General features: G+C 40.0%; 1 protein-coding gene across 1 annotated transcript in view; it reads right to left on the bottom strand.

The window, feature by feature from the left end:
* Positions 1-20,218, bottom strand: part of abcg8 (ATP-binding cassette, sub-family G (WHITE), member 8) — a 53,364-nt gene that overhangs the window by 30,388 nt on the left and 2,758 nt on the right. The window contains exons 3-6 of the mRNA XM_072264963.1: positions 16,586-16,742; positions 14,972-15,210; positions 12,362-12,494; positions 8,741-9,010 (exon numbers count right to left, since the gene is read on the bottom strand). Coding sequence (XP_072121064.1) covers positions 8,741-9,010; positions 12,362-12,494; positions 14,972-15,210; positions 16,586-16,742 — 799 coding nt within the window. The remainder of the gene's footprint in view (positions 1-8,740; positions 9,011-12,361; positions 12,495-14,971; positions 15,211-16,585; positions 16,743-20,218) is intronic.

The raw sequence follows: 20,218 nt of genomic DNA, 5'->3' as shown, positions 1-20,218 counted from the left end.
TGTGGGATTTGTTACCACAGGCAGCTGTGGAGGCCAGGTCTTTGGGAGTATTTAAGGCAGAGATTGATAGGTTCTTGATTGGACACAGCATAAAAGGTTATGGGGAGAAGGCTGGGAAATGGGGTTGAGGAGGGGAAAAAAGGATCAGCCATGATTAAATGGCGGAGCAGACTTGGTGAACCAAATGGCCTAATTCTGCTCCTATGTCTTATGATCTTATGGTCTAGTTAATAATTCAAGTCGACTAAAATGTTGACCACAATGAAAAGTTTTCTACCTTGTCTCGGCATGCCTGGGCATGCTTAGACAGGGCGGATGCTGCATGGCAGGGCAGGTTTTAGAAAGACTATAAAAGTATCATGCACACACCATTCTATACATTGCCTTTACATGTATATCGGTTTGTGATCACATTGAACTGCATGCTCTACATGCATAGCATATTGTGCATACTCATTATAATAAAGTAATTGTCTTTTCAGGAGTACTTGTGATAGCAAAATGTTTTTCCAATGATGCAACAGCCACGATACTTTCTGTTATATTTGTAGTGAATATATTCTTAAATCTGAAAGATGGAGCATTTCTCCTCTTATTACGAAAGCCTATGAACTCTATTTTAGGTGTAAAACTGGCTCCAAGCCAAAACCTGGGCTCCTCAGATTTGTTGCACAACATGTGCTTTCAATCTTAGAGCTTGGCTCAGAAGTACTCGAATGTCAAAGCCATTTGCTGTCCCGATGATATGGCAAGAACAGAAGGATCAGGTAACAGACTGCTACTTCTGTCTGACCAGTGCGTCTGATTTCTCTGCTAAAAACAAGAAATCCATTGAATATCCCAATCTCCCTTCAGCCATGAGACCTTTGACACATGACAACAGTCTTCCAGGATTGAAGCCACCATTGACATGGAGTCTAGAGGAGGCAGACAAATATGCCATGATGCACAAGCCAGGAATTGAAAACAACACTGACACTGATACAGATTTTGAACCCTTATTGTCGAGTGAGCCTCATCTGATAACTCAATCTGAGTTAATTGACTTGATCAGAGACTGGGGTTTGTTACAGGCAAAAAGCAGAGTTACATGGTTCAAGGCTGCAAGGATGGACTCTGTGGTCACCAGGCACAAAAATTTCTTTTTCGTAGCTGCTAAGAAGATTTGACCCAATTCTTTGGTTAGGTTGATAATCTGTGTTTCTGCACTGACAGATCAAACAGATAATCAATGACAGGCAAATTGAAGAACTTCTAGTGGGACTGAAGAAAATCACATAGGAGCATTCAACGATGTTGTTGAAAATTTCCTTGGCTACTACAGAGCACCAAACTTCATGCAGCTGATTGACAACATGCTTCAAGCGTACAAAACCATGAAATGCAACGTATCACTAAAGATTCATTTTCCGCATTCTCGTTTAGACTTCTTCCCTGCAAATCTTGGTACTGTCAGTGATGAGCATGGTGAAAGGTTTCACCAGGACTTTGCAGTCATGGAGAAATGGTGTCAGAACAATTGGAATTCAACAGTTCTGGCTGATTATTGTTGAACATTTCAGTGAGAAGCCTCAGACGCGTCAGCACTGCTATGCAATTAAATTCATTATATCCAATAAAAGATAATTTGTTGTTTCTCCAAATTCCTGCATGATGCAAGTGGTCTGTAGTTATATTTGTGTTCAGCTTCAAATGGTCACAAATACATTCTGATGAAGCAACCTGTTTGAAAAATTTGCTAATACAGCTCAGGAAGTTCCAGAGTACAGAGTTCAATTCCAGCGTTGTTTTATATGGAGTGGAATGAATGGGTTTTCCCAGGGTGCTCTGATTTCCTCAAACAATCCATAGATGTACCGGATAGGTTAATTGTCCATTGTAAATTGCCCTGTGTTTAGGTGAGGGTTAATTGCGTTTGTCGGAGGTTGCAAGGTTGGTATGGCTCAAAGGGCCGTTAGTGCCTACTCTGCCTTGTATTACTAAATAAAATAAGTAGATAATAAGAAAGACATCAGGAAAGCTAAAAGAAAGCACAAGGTTGCTCTAGCAGACAAGTTGAAGGAGAATCCTAAAAGATTCTACAGATACGTTAAGAGCAAAAGGATTGCAAGGGACAAAATTGGTCCTGTGGGAGCACATGCAGAAATTGCCAGGCCCTAGTAGAAATATTAAAATGATCATTACTGACAGGTAAGGTACCAGAGGATTGGAGGATAGCTAATGTTGTTCTGCTGTTTCAAAAAAGCTCTAAAAATAAACCAGGAAATTATAGGCCAGTGAGTCTGACATCAGTAGTAGGAAAGTTACTGGAAGGTCTTCTAAGGGACCAGATATATAAGTATTTGGATAGACATGGACTGATTAAGGATAGTCAGCATGGCTTGTGCATGGTAAGTCAAATCTAACCAATCTTAAAGAGTTTTTCAAGGAGGTTACCAGGAATGTGGATGAAGGCAAGGCGGTGGATGTTGTCTACATGGACTTTAGCAAGGTGTTTGACAAGATCCCACATGGGAGGTTGGTCAAGAAGGTTCAGTCGCTCAACATTCAAGATGAGGTAGTAAATTGGATTGCACATTGGCTTTGTGGGAAAAGCCTGAGAGTGGTAGTAGATGGATGCCTTTCTGACTGGAGGCCTGTGACAAGTGGAGTGCTGCAGGGATTGGTGCTGGGTCCATTGTTGTTTGTCATCTATATCAATGATCTGGATAATAATGCAATTAACTTGATCAGCATATTTGCAGATGGCACCAAGATTGGGGGTGTAGTGGACAGCAAGGAAAGTCTATCATGGCTTGTAGCGTGATCTGTACCAGGTGGAAAAATGGGGTGAAAAGCTGCAGATCGAATTTAATGCAGACAAGTGTGAGGTGTTGCACTTTGGGAGGACCATCCAGGGTAGATCTTACACAGTGAATGGCAGGGCACTAAGGAATGTGGTAGAACAAAGGGATCTGGGAATACAGGTCCATAATACATTGAAAGTAGTGTCACAGGAAGATAGGGTCGTAAAGAAAGCTTTTGGTACATTGGCCTTCATAAATTGAAGTACTGAGTACAGGAGAAGGGATGTTATGTTGGAGTTGTATAAATCATTGGTGAGACCTAATTTGGTGTATTTGCAGTTTTGGTCACCTACCTACAGGGAAGATGTAAATAAGGTGGCTTTTCAAAAGATGAAGGAAATTGTGACGTCAGACACTGTACTCACACATTATGATCCACGTTGTCCTGTAAAGGCTACTTGTCACGCCACACCTTCTGTTATAGATATAGTAATTTTACATGCTATGAGTGATGGAAGTAAATGCCCCATAATCTTTGCACTACATTCCCTTACCACTGCAGAGAAAGATTATGCACAGATCAAAACAGAGGCCTTGAGTCTAGTTTGAGGTGTAAAACATTTTAATCAGTATGGGAGAGAGATTACCCTCATTACTGATCATCAACCACTGGTGTCCATTTTCAATCCCCAGAATGGTGTTCCACTAACAGTAGCAGCATGAATGCAGAGATGGGCTCTATTTCTTGGAGGATACAATTACAAGATCAAATTCAAGAGAACAACTAATCATGGAAATGCATACAGATTGTCCCATTTACCCTTGGAAAAAGAAATACCTGAAAAATGTACAAAAGGGGACACTCCTCTTGATGTATTCTCCCTAATGCAAATTGAAGGTCTCCCAATTATGGCCAAGATGATCCAAAGGGAAAGTAGATAAGACCCCACACTCAGGTCTACATGGCAACCCAAAATGGCTGGAATATGCAGCAGAAATTCCAGTTCCTCCATTTTCACCAGCGCCAGGATAAACTTGCCTTTGATGGGGGTTGCCTTATGTGGCGACTGAGAGTTGTTGCACCATCCAAGCTGAGAGTTAAACTGTTGGAGGAGCTATACACCAGCTATCTGGGGATGGTCAAAATGAAAGTGTTGGCTCAAAGCTTTGTCTGTTGGCTTGGGATAGATCAGCCTCTACTTCCTCAGGAGCTTGCGGAGATTCAGCATCTCATCAAAAACCTTGACGAACACCAATGCCTTTGAGTGGAAAATCCTGCAAAAGGTAGTGGATTCGGCCCAGTACTTCATGGGCAAAGCCCTCCAACCTTTGAAACATTGGCATAGAAAAGCAGCATCTATCATCAAAGATCCTTCCCACCCAGGCCATGCTCTTTTCTCGGTGCTGCCATCAGGTAGAAGGTACAAGTGCCTCAGGACTCGCACCACCAGGTTCAAGAACAGTTACTACCCCTCAACCATCAGGTTTTTGAACAAAAAGGGATAACTACAACTCATTCTATTTCTCGTCTCATTTTAAGGACTCTTTACCTTGTTATTTATACTTGTTATACAAATAAACTAAGTTGGTTCTTGTGTTTTTCTTTCGACGAGTTTCCTGAATTACAAAACATAACAGTTCCTTCTAATTTTTGTTTAACTGCTGCGCTGACCAACCATTGCTCCGAGCAGGACATTTTTACACAGTCTGAAGACCGCACAGCACCTCGGATGGTTTTTTTGTAATATGCACACTATGAACATTTAGAATGAAAATTGAAAGTCACATACTTCTGATTTATTTATTAACTGAAAGGTATAATGAAATCAAAGTTCAAGGTTCAGGTTCAAAGTAAATTTGTAATCAAAATATGTACATGTCACCATATCCAACCCTGAGATTCAATTTCTTCTAGCGTAGTCTGTAAATCCAATAACAGTAATATAATCAATGAAAGACTGCACTGACAGGACGTCCAACCACTGTGCAAAAGACAACAAATTGCAAATACAAAAAGAAAGAAAAAAGTAATAATAATAAAAGATAAAGAAACAATAAATATCAAGATAAGCAATAACTATCAAGAACATGAGATGAAGAGTCCTTGAAACTGAGTCCATGGGTTGTGGGAACAATTCAGTGATGGGGTATATGAGGCTAATCGCTCTGGTTTAAGGGCCTGATGGTTGAGGAGTAATAACTTTTCCTGAACCTGGTGGTGTGAGTCCTGAAGCTCCTCTACTTTCTTCCTGATGGCAGTAGCAAGAAGAAAGCATGACCTGGGTGGTGGGAGTCCCCGATGATGGATGCAGCTTTCCTGTGATAGCACTCCATGTAGATTTGCTGAATGGCGGGGGCAGATTTATCTGTGATGGACTAGCCTATGTCCACTACTTTTTGTAGGATTTTCCATTCAAGGATTTTTCATTTCAGAGGGCCTGTCTTGGGTCCAGCACGTAGGTGCAATTATGAAGAAAGCACGACAGTGCCTCCACTTCCTTAGGAGTTGTATGACATCTATAACTTTGACTAATCTCTATAGGTATGTGGTGGAGAAATCAATTATTGGTGGGAAATCAACGATGAGTAAAAGCTATTCAATATATCACCTGTCACTGATAACCCTGGTTGTGGCAATACTGTATTGGGGAAATGTTTTCATTGGGAAAACAAAAGCAGAAACCAGAACTAGCTTCCTTGTAAACAACAGGAATTCTGCAGATGCTGGAAATTCAAGCATCACACTGCCCTGACGAAGGGTCTCGGCCTGAAACGTCGACTGCACCTCTTCCTAGAGATGCTGCCTGGCCTGCTGCATTCACCAGCAACTTTTATGTGCGTTGCTAGCTTCCTTGTGCCCCTCTCCCAGGGTAGTCTGATCACCTTCCTCGACGGGAACAGAAAGAAAGTAATTCTGGTTTCTGCTTTTGTTTTTGCAAAGAAAAAAATTATTTGCAAGATATCATGACAGAATTCTTCCACTGCAAATTTGGGTACATTTCAAAGATTACTTAATTAGATATAATGTACTGTGGGTAATACTGAAAGGGATGTGAAAACTACAGTATAGCTGTTGGTTTAACTATTATGTCTCCACATAACAAGGAAATGAGAACTGAGACTGAATAATGAATACTTTTGAAAACTGACGGCTGTCTGTTGGTGATTCATGGCTTCACTAATGACAATTGAACGCCACTAAGTCAAACTTATATGTGAATGTTCGGATTAATTATTTTACAATGTCACAAGGAGAGAATTTGCTGACAAATGGCGGGGGAATGTGTTTTATAAATGCTGATTTATAGATCAGCTTATTGCAAGAGACCTTTGACCACAGACAGTTCAACGTGGAGGTTCATTGTAAATGTGCAGACATAAGCTGGAATCAAGAACAGCCAACTCCAGATTTGGCAGCAGGTGAAGCATAATGCTTATGACATGACGGTTGGCAGTGTTGTGGATAGTGCAGAAGGTTGTCATAGGTTACAACGGGAAATAGATGATGCAGACTGGGCTGAGAAGTGGCAGATGGAGTTAAACCTGTAACAGTTTGAAGTGACACACTTTGGAAGATGGAACTGAAAGCCGGATACAAGGTTAATGGCAGGACTCTTAGCAGTGTTGAGGAACTTGGAGTTCAAGTTCATAGACCCCTCAAAGTTAATTGGGTGGTTAATAAAGTATGTGGTGTATTGGCCATCATAGGCCACACATGGAGCATTGTGTTCAGTTTTATTTGCCTTGTTTTGGAAGGATGTGGAAGTTTTAGAGACAGTGCAAAGGAAATTTATATCAGGATGCTCACAAAATACTGGAGGAACTCAGCAGACCAGACATTTTGTGTGTATTGCTAGGATTTCCAGCATCTGCAAAATTTCTCTTGTTTGTTATCAGGATGCTGCCTAGATTTGAGAACATGTCTTTTGAAGGAAGTTTGAGTGAACTAGGGCTTTCCTCTTTGGAGCTAAGGATAATGAAGGTCAACTTCACAGAGGTGTATAAAATTATGAGAAGCATAGACAAAGTGGACATCCAGAACATTTTTCCAAGGATGGTAATGGCTAATACTAGAGATCATGGTTTTAGGGTGCGTAGAGCTATGTTTAGGGGAGATGTCAAAGGTAGGCTGTTTTTTTCACACAAAGAATGGTCGGTGTTTGTAACATATTGTTGGGCCGTGATGGTAGAGGCTCATGCATTAGGAATTTTTAAGAAACTCTTACATATGTACATAGGTGAAAGAAAAATGGAGGGTTATGGGCTGTGTAGGAGGGAAGAGTTAGAGTGACTGTGGAGTAGGTTTATTTCAGTTGGCACAACATCACATCTGAACTGTGCTGTACCGTTCTACGTTCTACAATGTGAGAGAAGGTCACAGAACGTGGCCAAAAAGGCACCTTGCTGGGGTATTTGGGACAACAAACAAGAGGCAAATCCACTGACTCCTAGACTTGGATTTTCTCTGAATATTGATCCAGCAGACCTCATTTGTTGAAGCAGAGTTTTGAGATAAGATGGAGTTTTCAAACATTTAAATTATGGATTCATACCGAACAGGAATACTTCAACCTTCAGTACCTGGATGGCAGCTTCTCATAATAACTTGTAGTGATTCTATGGAAACCATCCTCTGTATTGTGGTCAAGCAATGCCACTGGGAGGCTCTCAAAGCTCAATAATGCTGTGATGATCCTGGGGAGCAAGCTGGTTCACAGGGTTCTACTGGTATTTAAGTATGGTATTAGAAGAGCAAATACACTTAAACTAATGAACACCCAGTGCACAACTTTATAATTAAAGTCACTCCCATTATCTCAAATTTAATATAGATAGGGTTGTTAGGATTTATTTACCGACTTATTGTGATATACAAGACATTCAAGGCATTCATGTACAAGCCCACCAAATCCATGCCAGCTTTTCACAGAACAATCCCATCAGTTCCATTCTCATTTCTCTTTGCCCCTTCAACTTATTCTGCCTGATGTGCCCATTCACACCTTTAATTCTTTTGTCAGTTGCCTACACAAGAAGCCATTCAACCTACTAGTACATCTTTGATACGTGGCACGAAACTGGAGCAATTTTCAGAAATCCATGTGGTCACAGGGAGAACGTACAAACTCCACGAGGACATTACTTGGGGTCAGCACCACAGTGGTGATTAGCACAATGCATTACAGTACCAGCGACCTGGGTTCAATTCCTGTCAGTAAGGAGTTTGTACGTTCTCCTTGTGTCTACATGGCTTTCCTCCAGATGCTCCAGTTCCCTCCCACAGTAAAAGATGTACTGATTGGTAGGTTAATTGGTCACTGTAAATTGTCCTGTGATTAGGCTCAGATTAAATTGGGGGATTGCTGGGCAGCCGGTAACACCTATTCAGCACTGTGTCTCAATAAGCAAATAACCAGATGCTGTGAGGGTGCAGCTCCAACTGGTGGGCCACCACACCACCCGGAAACATTTGAATAGATATTAAAATTTAAACTGAACTGTGCCAGAACAAAAAGAGATATACTTCAGAAGTTCTGCTCATGGCTGTAGAAGAAACATTAACCAATATTCGCTTTCAGATGCTGACTGGGCTAATGAACATTTTCAGCACTTTCCCGCTCTTTTCATCTTACGGCCTCTGAAAGGTTGTCAATGCTTGAGGTAATAACAAGGATGGATAAAAGCTACTATAATGAGAATTACTGTGAATAGTTCACAAATGCATGACGTCATAAAGCTTCTTATTCTCTATCACTCTCATGGAGCCAGTGATATAACTGAAAAAGTATAACTTTCATACTTTTGATTTCAGTCTAATGAAGATTTCCCAACCTGGTGTCCAGGGACCCCTTGATTAATGGTATTGGTCCATGGCATTAAAAAGGTTGGGAACCCCTGGTCTAACATGTTGTAATTACCATAGGGAACTACTACCAGTATATTTACTTACTTACCGTAAAAATCACAAGGATTGCAAAACCTTGGACAGGGATATCCAATGGAGGTAAAGTAGGGAATCATATCCCTAGCTGTCCCACAATAGGCTGTTAATCCTGAAGAAAGGAGAACTACCAGATCGAATAAGTGAAATATGTCCGATCGTGGCTGATGGATTGACATTAGGATCAGTCGATTTCCTCTGGCAAGTCTTGAGAGAGTCATCACCAAGTTGTGTGCTGTAAAACTATCAAGTCCAGACGTAGGCTCATCTAATATTAAAATACCTAGAATGACAAAAAAAGACAGTAAATGAAACCAAGAAATCAGTTTAAATAGTGGCTTTTCTTTCAATACTGGAGGAGCTCGTATTTCATTGTAAGACAAGGTTTCCCAACCTGGGATCACGGACCCCGCAGTTAATGGTAGGGGTCCATGGCATAAAAAGGGTTGGGGGCCCCTGCTGTATGCCACTGTAATTAGAAAGGATTGATATAGGCATTAAACTGATGTAATATGAAGGTAGTGGCAATACTGAATATTTAAATGTTTTACAGAGATTACTAGAAATACACTGCACATCAGTTAGCATCTCTGTGGAGAGAAACAAAATTAATGTTTCAGGTCAACAACTTGAAATTAATCTGGGAAAAGGGATGAGACTTTAAGTCAAGGGAATGAAGTCTGGAAGGAGAAAATAATAAAGAAATAAAAACAGAAAATTCTGGAAATACCCTGCTGATCAGACCACATCTATGGGAAGAGAAAAGTTAGCTCCAATTCTCTTCCTAGAGATGTGGCCTGACTTGCTGAGTATTATCAATTTTTATTTTCATTACTTTAGATTTACAGCATCTGCAGCTTTCTTTTTTATTTTCATGAATATCAGGAAAAGGTTTTGATAATATGGAGGACAGAAGAACTTAAAAGCAAAAGTGATGGCTAGATTTGTGGACCTTCGCCCCATCCTCAACATGCAAACTTTCCTATTGGCAAACCATTTTAATTCCAATTCCCAGTCTGACAAGTCAGTCCACGGCCTCCTTTACTGCCACAATGAGGCCACCCTCAGGATGGAGGAGCAAAACCTCATATTCTGTTTGGACAGCTTCCAAACTCATGACATAAACATCAATTTCTCTAACTTCCGGTAAGTTTCTAACCTAACCCGCTCCACCCCTCCTTCCTTTCCTCTTCTTCCATTCCCCACTCTGGCTGCCTTACCCTTCTTTTCCCTTCACCTGCTTATTACCTCCCCTATTGTCACCTTCCTTCCCTTTCTCCCATGGTAAACTCTCCTCTCATATAAGATTCCTTCTTCTTCTTCAACCCTGTCCCTTTTGCATTTATCACCTCCCAGTTGCTCACTTCATTCGCACCCCCCACCTCTCCCAACCATCTGGCTTTACCTATCACCTTCTAGCTTGTATTCCCTCCCCTCTCACCACCTTCTTATTCTGGCTTCTTCACTCTTTCATTCCAGTCCTGATATAAGGGTTCGATCTGAAATGTTGACTGTTTATTCCTTTCCATAGATGCTACCTGACCTGCCGAGCTCCTCCAGCACTCTGAATTTCCAACATCTGCAGAATCTCTTGTCTTTATGAAGAAGGTAAGTGCTGGTTCAGAGGAGGCATAAAGCAGAATCATTACAACAGCTGTTGTCAGAAATAATATGGCCGCCATTTTGATATGACACTGTTCAATTCAGCTCAAAGTCCAAAAGTACTTATTCAAAAGACAGCATGCCATTAGCTCCAATAATTTAAGAGCCTAAGGAGAGATCTGGGGTCCCAAACACTCCTTCCAGATTCATCAAAAAATTACTTGCAATTCTTTAAGATACCTCTAGTACTGGGGATAAGCTGGCTTTTTTTTATCATTTGGTGTTTGACTGAAATGTGCAGATGCCACAATCTCTGGAAAGAATTTGATGGGATAAATAATTCTCATTATCACAAGACTCTTTACACCCAAACTTTAAAAATTGTGCAAGACTTCCAGAACATGAAAAGTCATGTCAACCTAACCAAAAATAGATAAAGCTCACCTATTGGTCTGTTTTTCATATTAATCTTTCCAGATACCTGTGTAAATGCTTTTAGCACACGTTTATCACATCAGTCTTAATGACTCTCAAATAATTTTTTTTCTACATATTTTTCCCATTTTGATGTAAAGCATCTATTAAATCTTTTTAATTTTTTATTCAATTTTGTTTTATTTTGTTTCAGCTTTTCAAAATGTTTTTACTATTTTGATTTTTCCCAGTATTGACCAATATCAGTGATATGGAGCATTCCCCAATACACCAGTGAAATGCACAGCAAATCTCATGAGTCCCCAGACCCAATAAACAGGTATTAAATACAGAAATAAGTGATGATTAGAGTCCTGAGAGTGATCTGAGTCTTGTCAAGTGGCACATCAAAGGATATCAACATCTAAATGGCAGGTAATTTCTTAAGCACATCAAAGAAAGTAATAAAACAAATATTGTGAGGAATTAGGGAAGCAAATAATATATTCTAAAATCACTGCCAATGTACTGAATCAAAATGAATAGATTAGTATTTATTTATTTCTTTCTAGCCCTTTCTAGCCCTTTGAGCCGTGCTGCCCAACAACCTTCGATTGTCTCCTGATCACGGGATAACTTACAATGACTAATTAACTTATCAATTGCTACATCTTTGGACTGTAGAGGGGAACCGGAGCACCCAGAGGAAACCCACACAGTCACTGGGAGAAGGTACAAACTCCTTACAGACAGCGTCATGTAGTAAACAAAGTTAATGTCAAGTATGGGGTGACATTGAAAGATCATAACGATTAAATTGCAGGAAGGAATGGAAAATATAAGAAATGAATTGCCTCTTGAGGCACATAATTGAACGCACGCAATGTGAAATCTACCTTTTTTTTGGATGTCATGGATGGTGAGGAAACAAAAATGTATCCATGGGAATAAAAAGTTTCAGAAAGGGTGAATCTCTGATAAACTGATGGTCAGATCAGCATGCGACCTTCAAGTTAAGTTGATACAAAAGTAAATCAGCTTGCAAAAGCAGTAATATCCTTTTTAACTCTTTACAGAATAATCAGAAAAGGGCATAGTGCCCAAGGTTTGGAAAACAGCTAATACGTGAAAACAATTTTTCAGATTGGAAAATTCCAGGAAATTATAGACTGACGTCACCGCCTTATGATACTTTAACAGGTAACTTGGAAGAAAACAACTTAGCCTGACAAACCTTTGGAAGATATGCATAATTATTTATTCATGGGAGGGATATCATTCTTAACAAAGGTATTGGAATTCTTGGAGAAAAATCATACACCCTGTTGATGAAGGCAATTCTATGGATGTAAACTAATAACTGTTCTCCATGTTAGTGACTGGTGCACAGGGGGTAAAGTCATGGAATAGCCGACAGGCTTTCCCAGGTGAATCGGAACTTGGCAAACCTAAGCAATGGGGAAGGTGAATGAAGTTATGATCAAGAAAACGTAAAAATCAGTCATATAAACGCTACTAGCAATGAACGCTTCTCAATATCTAAGCTGGTTGGTAGCAATAGCTTCAGGTAAAAATCTCAGCACTTTTAGAGATAGTAATGTGACAGTAATTTGTTTACCAGGATTCCACAGAAGCTGAACTCCAATGCTCACTCGACGCCGCTCTCCTCCAGAGACTCCTCGAATTAAGTAATTCCCCACTCTAGTATTTGCACATTGGCTCAGTCGGAGTTCTGCTATAACATCCTCTACCTGAGAAATGTAAGAAACCACTTTAATAGTTACCAATCGCTCTATTGCTTCTTCGGTTCCTAAGGTGGGTGCTAGTGGGGATAAGCTCCCACTACCTATAAAATGCTCCAAATGGCATGCAGCTCTAACAGCCACTGACAACCAAGTCCAACTCTTGGTCTTCACGTGTGGCTTAGCTACTAGGCCCAGCAGAACTGTTTCTACTGACAAGAGAAGGGGCAAAGGCGGACCACTGGCACCTCAAATCCAGTTGCTTCGGGCAGATAGGGCCTCATCAGCCTTGGACGGCAGCCCGCCTAGGAGAAGGAAAACTCTGACTTTAAACAACCGCTGCCTTGCGGCCATACCCACCCATGGGAAAGGCTTCGGGAATAAACCCCGAGGCAGAAATCTGGAGCCAGGCTCCCCAAGGCAGTTTGATGTTGTTTACAACTTCACTCTGGCAACCTCTGCGACAACACTGGTGCCAAGCTCTATTGGCACTTGCCCTTCTCTTGGTCTCCATCAGTGACGTGGAGAGGGGGAGCCCGCTGCATGGGCAACAGCCGGTTCTTCAGTCCACCAGAGGCGCAAACCCATGATCCCCTGGGATCGACGGCTGCCCCTACTACTGTTATTACTATTGTTTCTTTAACTATTACGGTCTGATCTTCATTAAATCACAAAGGCAACATAACTTTACATAAAGCTCTGATCATCTGCTAAATGTAAATCCTTATGGATCAGCATATGGTTCATTGGTGCTGATTCCCATGTTTCCTGTAAACTCACTGGGCCCTTTCCTGATTCCCATGTTTTCTGTAAACTCACTGGGCCCTTTCCTGATTCACATGTTTCTGGTAAACGCACTGGGCCCTTTCCTGATTCCCATGTTTCCTGTAAACTCACCGGGCCCATTCCTGATTCACATGTTTCCTGTAAACTCACCGGGCCCTTTCCTGATTCCCATGTTTCCTGTAAACTCACTGGGCCCTTTCCTGATTCCCATGTTTCCTGTAAACTCACCGGGCCCTTTCCTGATTCCTATGTTTCCTATAAACTCACTGGGTCCATTCCTGTGCTTCCTTTATACTTATTGGGTTCACAGGAAACGTTATTGTACTTCTGCGTAACACACGGGTTTGACTGAGTGGCACAGGCTTGTTGGGAAGGGCCTGTTACCGTGCAGTTTCCCTAAATTAATACAGTAAATAGATTGACTGACAGACAAACAAACAAATTAAAACTTTGTTTGGATATCAATTGGAATAAGATCCAATTGTCTAAAAAAAATCTGGCACTTTTAAGCTATTGGACTAATAGAATTCTACTTGAAATAAGAACACAAGTTTTTTAATGTTTTTTAAAAATCCTAATATACTGTATACAAATGTTCATAGGGATGAGCACAGAATAACAGGGTGATTCATCTGCCTCATAACTACTTTGGTTCCAATTAAAATAGACAAACTGGTGGCTTAAAACTACTCATAACTTGGTACAAGAGTTATGACCTCATTAGAAAAATCTTCAGAATACCGGACATGCGAAAATGAAAACTGCCTTTTTGATGAAATAGAGGGTATCTACTTGATTGGAATAATGCAGTTTGGATTTGTGTCTCCTTGCACGACACCAAGTGATCAGTACTCAAATGTGAAATGGAAAACGCTCAAACCTTTTGCCACAACATCTTTCACACTCAGAAAATGAAATTATTGTACACAGAGATATTTAACAATTCTAACTTAATGTTAAAAAGGCGTAACAGTGATGTCTATGCAAATGTTATGTTACTGAATTAATAATCCATGTTTGAGAATTTGCAAAAACTATTCCTGGTAAGTTACCACAAAACTATCAGATTTTTGTAAAAAAAAAGACTTCATTTTAACTGAGAAAATAACAAGTATCCTTTCTAACACGGATCCATATGTGACTTACTTGGATGCATCAAATCATCATGTGTTAAGTTGATACTATTGGTTAACATTGTGAGATTACAACCAAGTCTGATATTCTTTGTCATCCAGTTTCTTTTCATAAAAAAGGACCAAAATTGACAAGCATTCTATGAGAGAAAATTTTTATCCAATATCTCAGATTTTTTTTGCTGGTGATTTGTGAATCCTGTACAGGTGAATTTCTGCTATCTAAACTGCAGTAATGCAGGGGTCACCTGTGCACTTTACAGGCACCACTAAGACAACCTGACATAGAAATCCTGGCTGATATTTTTTCCCCTCCCTGACAGAGAGATCAAAGCAGGAAATTAACTGACACGGCAAAGATGGAAGCTGTGATCTTCATGTCTCAGTGCCACACAGAACTGTTATTTCGGAAGTGTGGTGAGGATTACGAAATAACACCTTGCAGCACAAGGTGTAGAACAATCGGACAGATCAGTGACATTAATTTTGAATTATACTTTCAAAGAGTCATTAACAACAGATAAAAGACTAAGCTCTCTCTGCGTTTTGAATTTCTACGAATCTTACCCTTCTATTTCTCTGTTCTTCAGTGAAGTCTTTTGGAAGACGTAACTTTGCAACAAAGTTAAATGTTTCTCTTACAGTGAGGTTGGGTAACAATCGGTCATCTTGTCGCACATGCGCAATACATTTTTTAACCAGTTGCTTGTTGACTGGAGTTCCATTGATCAATATTTTTCCTGATTTGCTTCTCCCTCCTTCATCTCTGCAGGTAATGATGTCAAGTAAAGATGTTTTCCCACATCCTGTTTACGAGTCATAGACACATAGATTCATATCCATCCACAAATTACTAAATAATAACTACTATTGTTTAACTTACTTTAAGGAGCATTATCAAGTAAATTTCCAACATGTTCATAGGATAATAGTGTGTTTTTCCTTTAAGTAACTAGTATTCATTTAAAATTAAGAAAGGACAATACTGTATCATTGCCATCTGCAGGAATTGGCTGTGTGTGGATTAAAGATGGTGAGAATATCAAATCAATGCATTAATATTAGCAGAAGTTTGAAACGACTGTTATAAAGCTCAGCAAATTGGGAAGCGCTCCAGTTAACATACAGATAGTTGTGTCACTAAGCCTAAAATTTCTGGCCTTAAAAAATCCAATTGACAAAACTGCAGTATCTATAATAACATAAACGTTATTTTCCATATTTCAAATATTGGCTGCACATTTTAAAAATTTATTCAATAAGTTTTCTAGAGAGCTCTGACTCAGCTAGAGGTAAAGTTTCTTAAACAATTGACCATTAATGACGGTAGACTATTCAATTATTGATTAGGCAGACCTAATTGTGTGGTCCATCAGATACTCATGACCAGAAAACCATTCCCCTTCTGCAGCTGCAAAAACAGTCTGCAGTTACATAAGATCACAGTGTTCCACATCCAAAGTCTATTCCAGTCTAGAATAACTTTCTAAACAGCTATGTTACAAAAAGTAAACAGATCCAAAAATTGCTTATGTTAGGAACCTGAAATTAAAATAACAAAAACAGCAAAAGTTCGAGTTACATCATTCGGTAAAAAAATAGAATTGATTTTTCCGCTCAAGGACACTTCATCAAAGCTGGGAAAATGAGAAGATGTGAGTTTTAATTTGCAGAGAAGGGAAGAGTCCAGAGAATAGAGATTCTGCCACAGGAAAGAAACAAAAACACAATCTGAAACTAAAAGTTATGCACTTTCTTAAATTATGGACATTTAGTGAGGGGGGTCTCACTTTCTACCTGTGCCACATTAATCGCCATCATGAATACAGAATATTATTTGCTGTCCAGGCCCAGGGAGGGGAAAACCTCCTCCCATATCCCAAAGATTGGTCACTGTAAACTGCCCCTGAGTGTGAGGTTGAACGGCAGAACCTAGAGCTAATGGGAATGTGAGGAGAAAGATTAAAAAATGATAATTAGGGAGGAGAAGAGACTGCTTTGTGAACTGAAGCAGGGCTTGCCCTCGTCACAAATTAAGGTGCTCAAAACATTGTCTTTCATTCACAAATGTATACATTTGTATACAATGTATACAAATGTATGTATACAAATGTATATATATATATCACACAATTAGAAAACCGATTACAAAAAGATATCATTAATTTGTACTACTCTTACCGGAACTCCCTATGATAGCCAACATTTGCCCACTTTTGACTTTAAGATTTAAATTCTTCAATGCTATTATTTGCCCATCTGAACTTGAGTTCCATTCCCATGGCATTTGTAGTTCCGCCAGTTTTTCATACCAGGGGATCTGTGCAGCAGTGTTAACCTGCAATTGGTAGCCAAGAAAAACAAATTAAAATGTTGTCTTGAAACACGATTTCCGGACAACACTGTAAAGCACATCAGACTCTAGTGTTGACCCAATTACTGTTTGTTATAACACACTTGAGTTAGACTGTTGAGGAATGTCCATATGACTAGGTCCATAGGACATTTGGCACATTGAGTTTGCTCTGCCTTTGTATCATGGCTGATCCATTTCCCTCTCAGCCCCAATCTCCTGCTTCCTACCCGTAACCCTTTATGCCCTGACCAATCAAGAACCTATCAACCTCTGCTTTTAATTTAGCCAATCTTTGCCCTCCACAGCCACCTGTGGCAACAAATCCCACAGATTCACCCTCTCTGGTGATAGAAATTCCTCCTCATCTCCATTCTAAATGGATGTTCTTCTATTCTTAGGCTGTATCCTCTCCACCATAGGACATATCCTCTCCACATCCGCTCCACCAAGGCCTTTCACCATTCGATATGTTTCAATTAGATTCCCCCCACCCCCCATTCTTCTGAATTCCAGTGAGGACAGGCCCAGAGCCATCAAACACACCTCATATGATAATCCTTTCAATCCCAGAATCCTTTTCGTGAACTCCTTTGAACCCTCTCCAATGTCAGCATATCCTTTCTAAGATAAGAGGCCCAAAACTATTCACAATATTCCAAGTGAGGCCTCACCAGTGTCTTATAAAACTCAACATTACATCCTTGCTTTTATATTCTAGATCTCTCAAAATGAATGCTAACATTGCATTTGCCTTCCTCATCACCGACTCAACCTGAAAATTAACCTTCAAGGTCTCCCAAGTTCCGTTGCACCTCAGATATCTTAATTTTCTCTCCGTTTAGAAAACAGTTTACCCTTTTATTTCTTCTACTAAAGTGCATGACTATATATTTCCCAACACTATATTCCATCTGCCATTTCTTTGCCCATTCTTTTAATCTGTCTAAGACCTTCTGTAGCCTCTCTGCTGCCTCAACGCTATCTGCCCCTTCTGCAAACTCGGCCATAAAGCCATCAATTCTGATATACAAGTCTTTGCCATATAATGTAAAAAGAAGTGGTCCCAACACAGGCCCCCGTGGAACACCACAATCTCTTCAGCCACCTCCTTCAGAACAGTAGATCATCTGGTCCAGGGGAATTATCTACCCTCAGACTTTTCTGTTTCTCAAGCACCTTCTTCCTAGTATTGCCACCTTCACTCACGTTTTCCCCCTGATTCTCGAACTTCTGGCACGCTGCTAGTCCTTCTACAGTGAAGACTAATGCAAAATACTTATTCAGTGCATCCGCCATTTTCTTGTCCCCCATTACCACCTCTCCAGCATCATTTTCCAGTGGTCCGATATCTATTCTCTCGTCTCTTTTACTCTTCATATACCTGAAGAAACTTTTGGTATCCTCTTTAATATTATTGCCTGGCTTACTTTTATATTTCATCTTTTCCTTCTTTATGATTTTTTTTGTTGCCTTCTGTTGGTTTTTAAAAGCTTCCCACTATTTTTGCTCTGTCTTTGATTTTTATGTTGGTTTTGACATCCTTTGTCAGCCACAGTTGTGTCATCCTGCTCTTAGAATACTTCTCGTTCTTTGGGATGTATCTGTCCTGCTCCCTGACTCGAGCTATTGCTGTTCTGCCGTCATCCCTGGTAGTGTTACCTTCCAAACAATTTTGGCCAGCTCTGTCTCTCACACCTCTGTAGTTCCCTTCACTCCACTGTAATTCTGATACATCTGACCTTTGCTTTTCCTTCTCAAATTGCATTCTCCCATAAGTGTTTTTATTTAGCTGATCACAGGCAGGGCATTGGTGGTTTGCTACAGTTGTCCATTCTCTGTGCCTTGACTAAGATGGGAAACTCATTGGCCTGATTTTACTTTTGTTGCAATGTACGTTTATGGGATAGTGGTTTAGGTAGGTCTAGGCTTGGTTAAACATCCTTTTTATTAAAAAAGACAGTCATAGGCTCTTGCACGAATAATAGCGAACATATTGCAGGCAAATGTGGAAAAATTGCCCATACTGTTTGACAAAAATATCCTCCAAAGTTTTTAAAATGATTGCCAGTGTTATCCATGAAGAATGCCTTTTGATGTAAGGTTATGATAATGCAGAAATCTACTCCAACCTGCAGTGGTTTCTTCAGAAAATAAGAATAAAATATTCTATTTTTCAATATTATTTACAACATACCATAAAAAGAGCTATATACAGCTATATACATAAACTAAAAAGAATTTCAGTGTTTTCGGGTATTAATTGTTACCATTTTAGAGATCCTGATTCAGGAAATCCATTGCATATTAAGATGATATTCTATCTCAAAATGGATTAAAGCTAAATCCCACCCCTTGGCATGATCTGATTTACAATCTGCAGTCATATCTTCAATTTTTTAAATGTTATGATAGTTGTTTATGGCATTAATTTAATGTACTGTTATGTAATGTAACTGGTCCCAATACACTGCTGCAGTTTTACAATTGTGCCACCAGACAGCAGTATGGGAAACTGGATTCCACATTATTGCAAATCAATGCAACAATGAGTACTTTTTTATGTTCCATGAGAGCTGGCCAAATTACTTGAAATTAATCCTAGTTATCTCTGATTTTCAATGATAGGTGGTCATGTTTCAATGTCACTACTCAGTAATAGACTGACCTATAATATAGTCTTCCACTTTTGCTTAAGAATAGAAATGGAGGAAACCCTGGGCACTTCCTCTTGGATTGAAGTGGTGACCTCTAAGGAGGAGATGAATGTTGCTGCTTCATCCAAGGAGTTGACCAGATCCTGATGTCAGGCCAAAATGTCACAGCTTATCTCCCCTTCATAGATGCTGCCTGACTTGTAGGAGTTGTGAATTGCTGGATTGCAGCACATGTCCAACTGGTCTGGTTAAGCTAATAAAGAGAAAAACATGAACTACTATGACAGATGGTTGACCTGGTCCTTTCTGAGACAAAGAGAGCTTACTGAAGTTGTAGAAACTAACACTGAGTCGGGAAGGCTGCAATGCATGCAAATAAAGAAGAGGTGATATTTCTTGAGCTTGTGTTAGGCCTTACTCTGACAGTGAAGGAGATCATAGACAGATATTTCAAAATGGGAATGAGACAGAGAATTAAAGTGGAAGGCAACAAGAAGCTCATGGTCATTCCTGCAGACTAAACACAGATTCCCCATCAAACATCTGACCTGCATTTGGTTTCTTTACTGTAGAGGACTCCATTGGAAAAAATGCAAATAAATTACTGCTTCACTTAGAAGGAGAATTTTGTTTGCTGTAAGCTGAAGAGGTGAAAAGACAGGTAGTGTATACCCTGTATTTGCATGGGATCTGCCAAAAGAGTGACTGGTCTGCAAAGAGAGCTGACCAGGGAATCAAAAAGTAAACCTCTCTCTAAATGCTACAAGGGGAGTGAGGGGATGGAAGGATGTGTCCAGTGCTGAA

Source organism: Mobula birostris, chromosome 8 (assembly GCF_030028105.1).
Source record: "Mobula birostris isolate sMobBir1 chromosome 8, sMobBir1.hap1, whole genome shotgun sequence".
Taxonomy (NCBI): domain Eukaryota; kingdom Metazoa; phylum Chordata; class Chondrichthyes; order Myliobatiformes; family Myliobatidae; genus Mobula; species Mobula birostris.
This window is presented reverse-complemented; position numbering and strand designations above follow the sequence as displayed.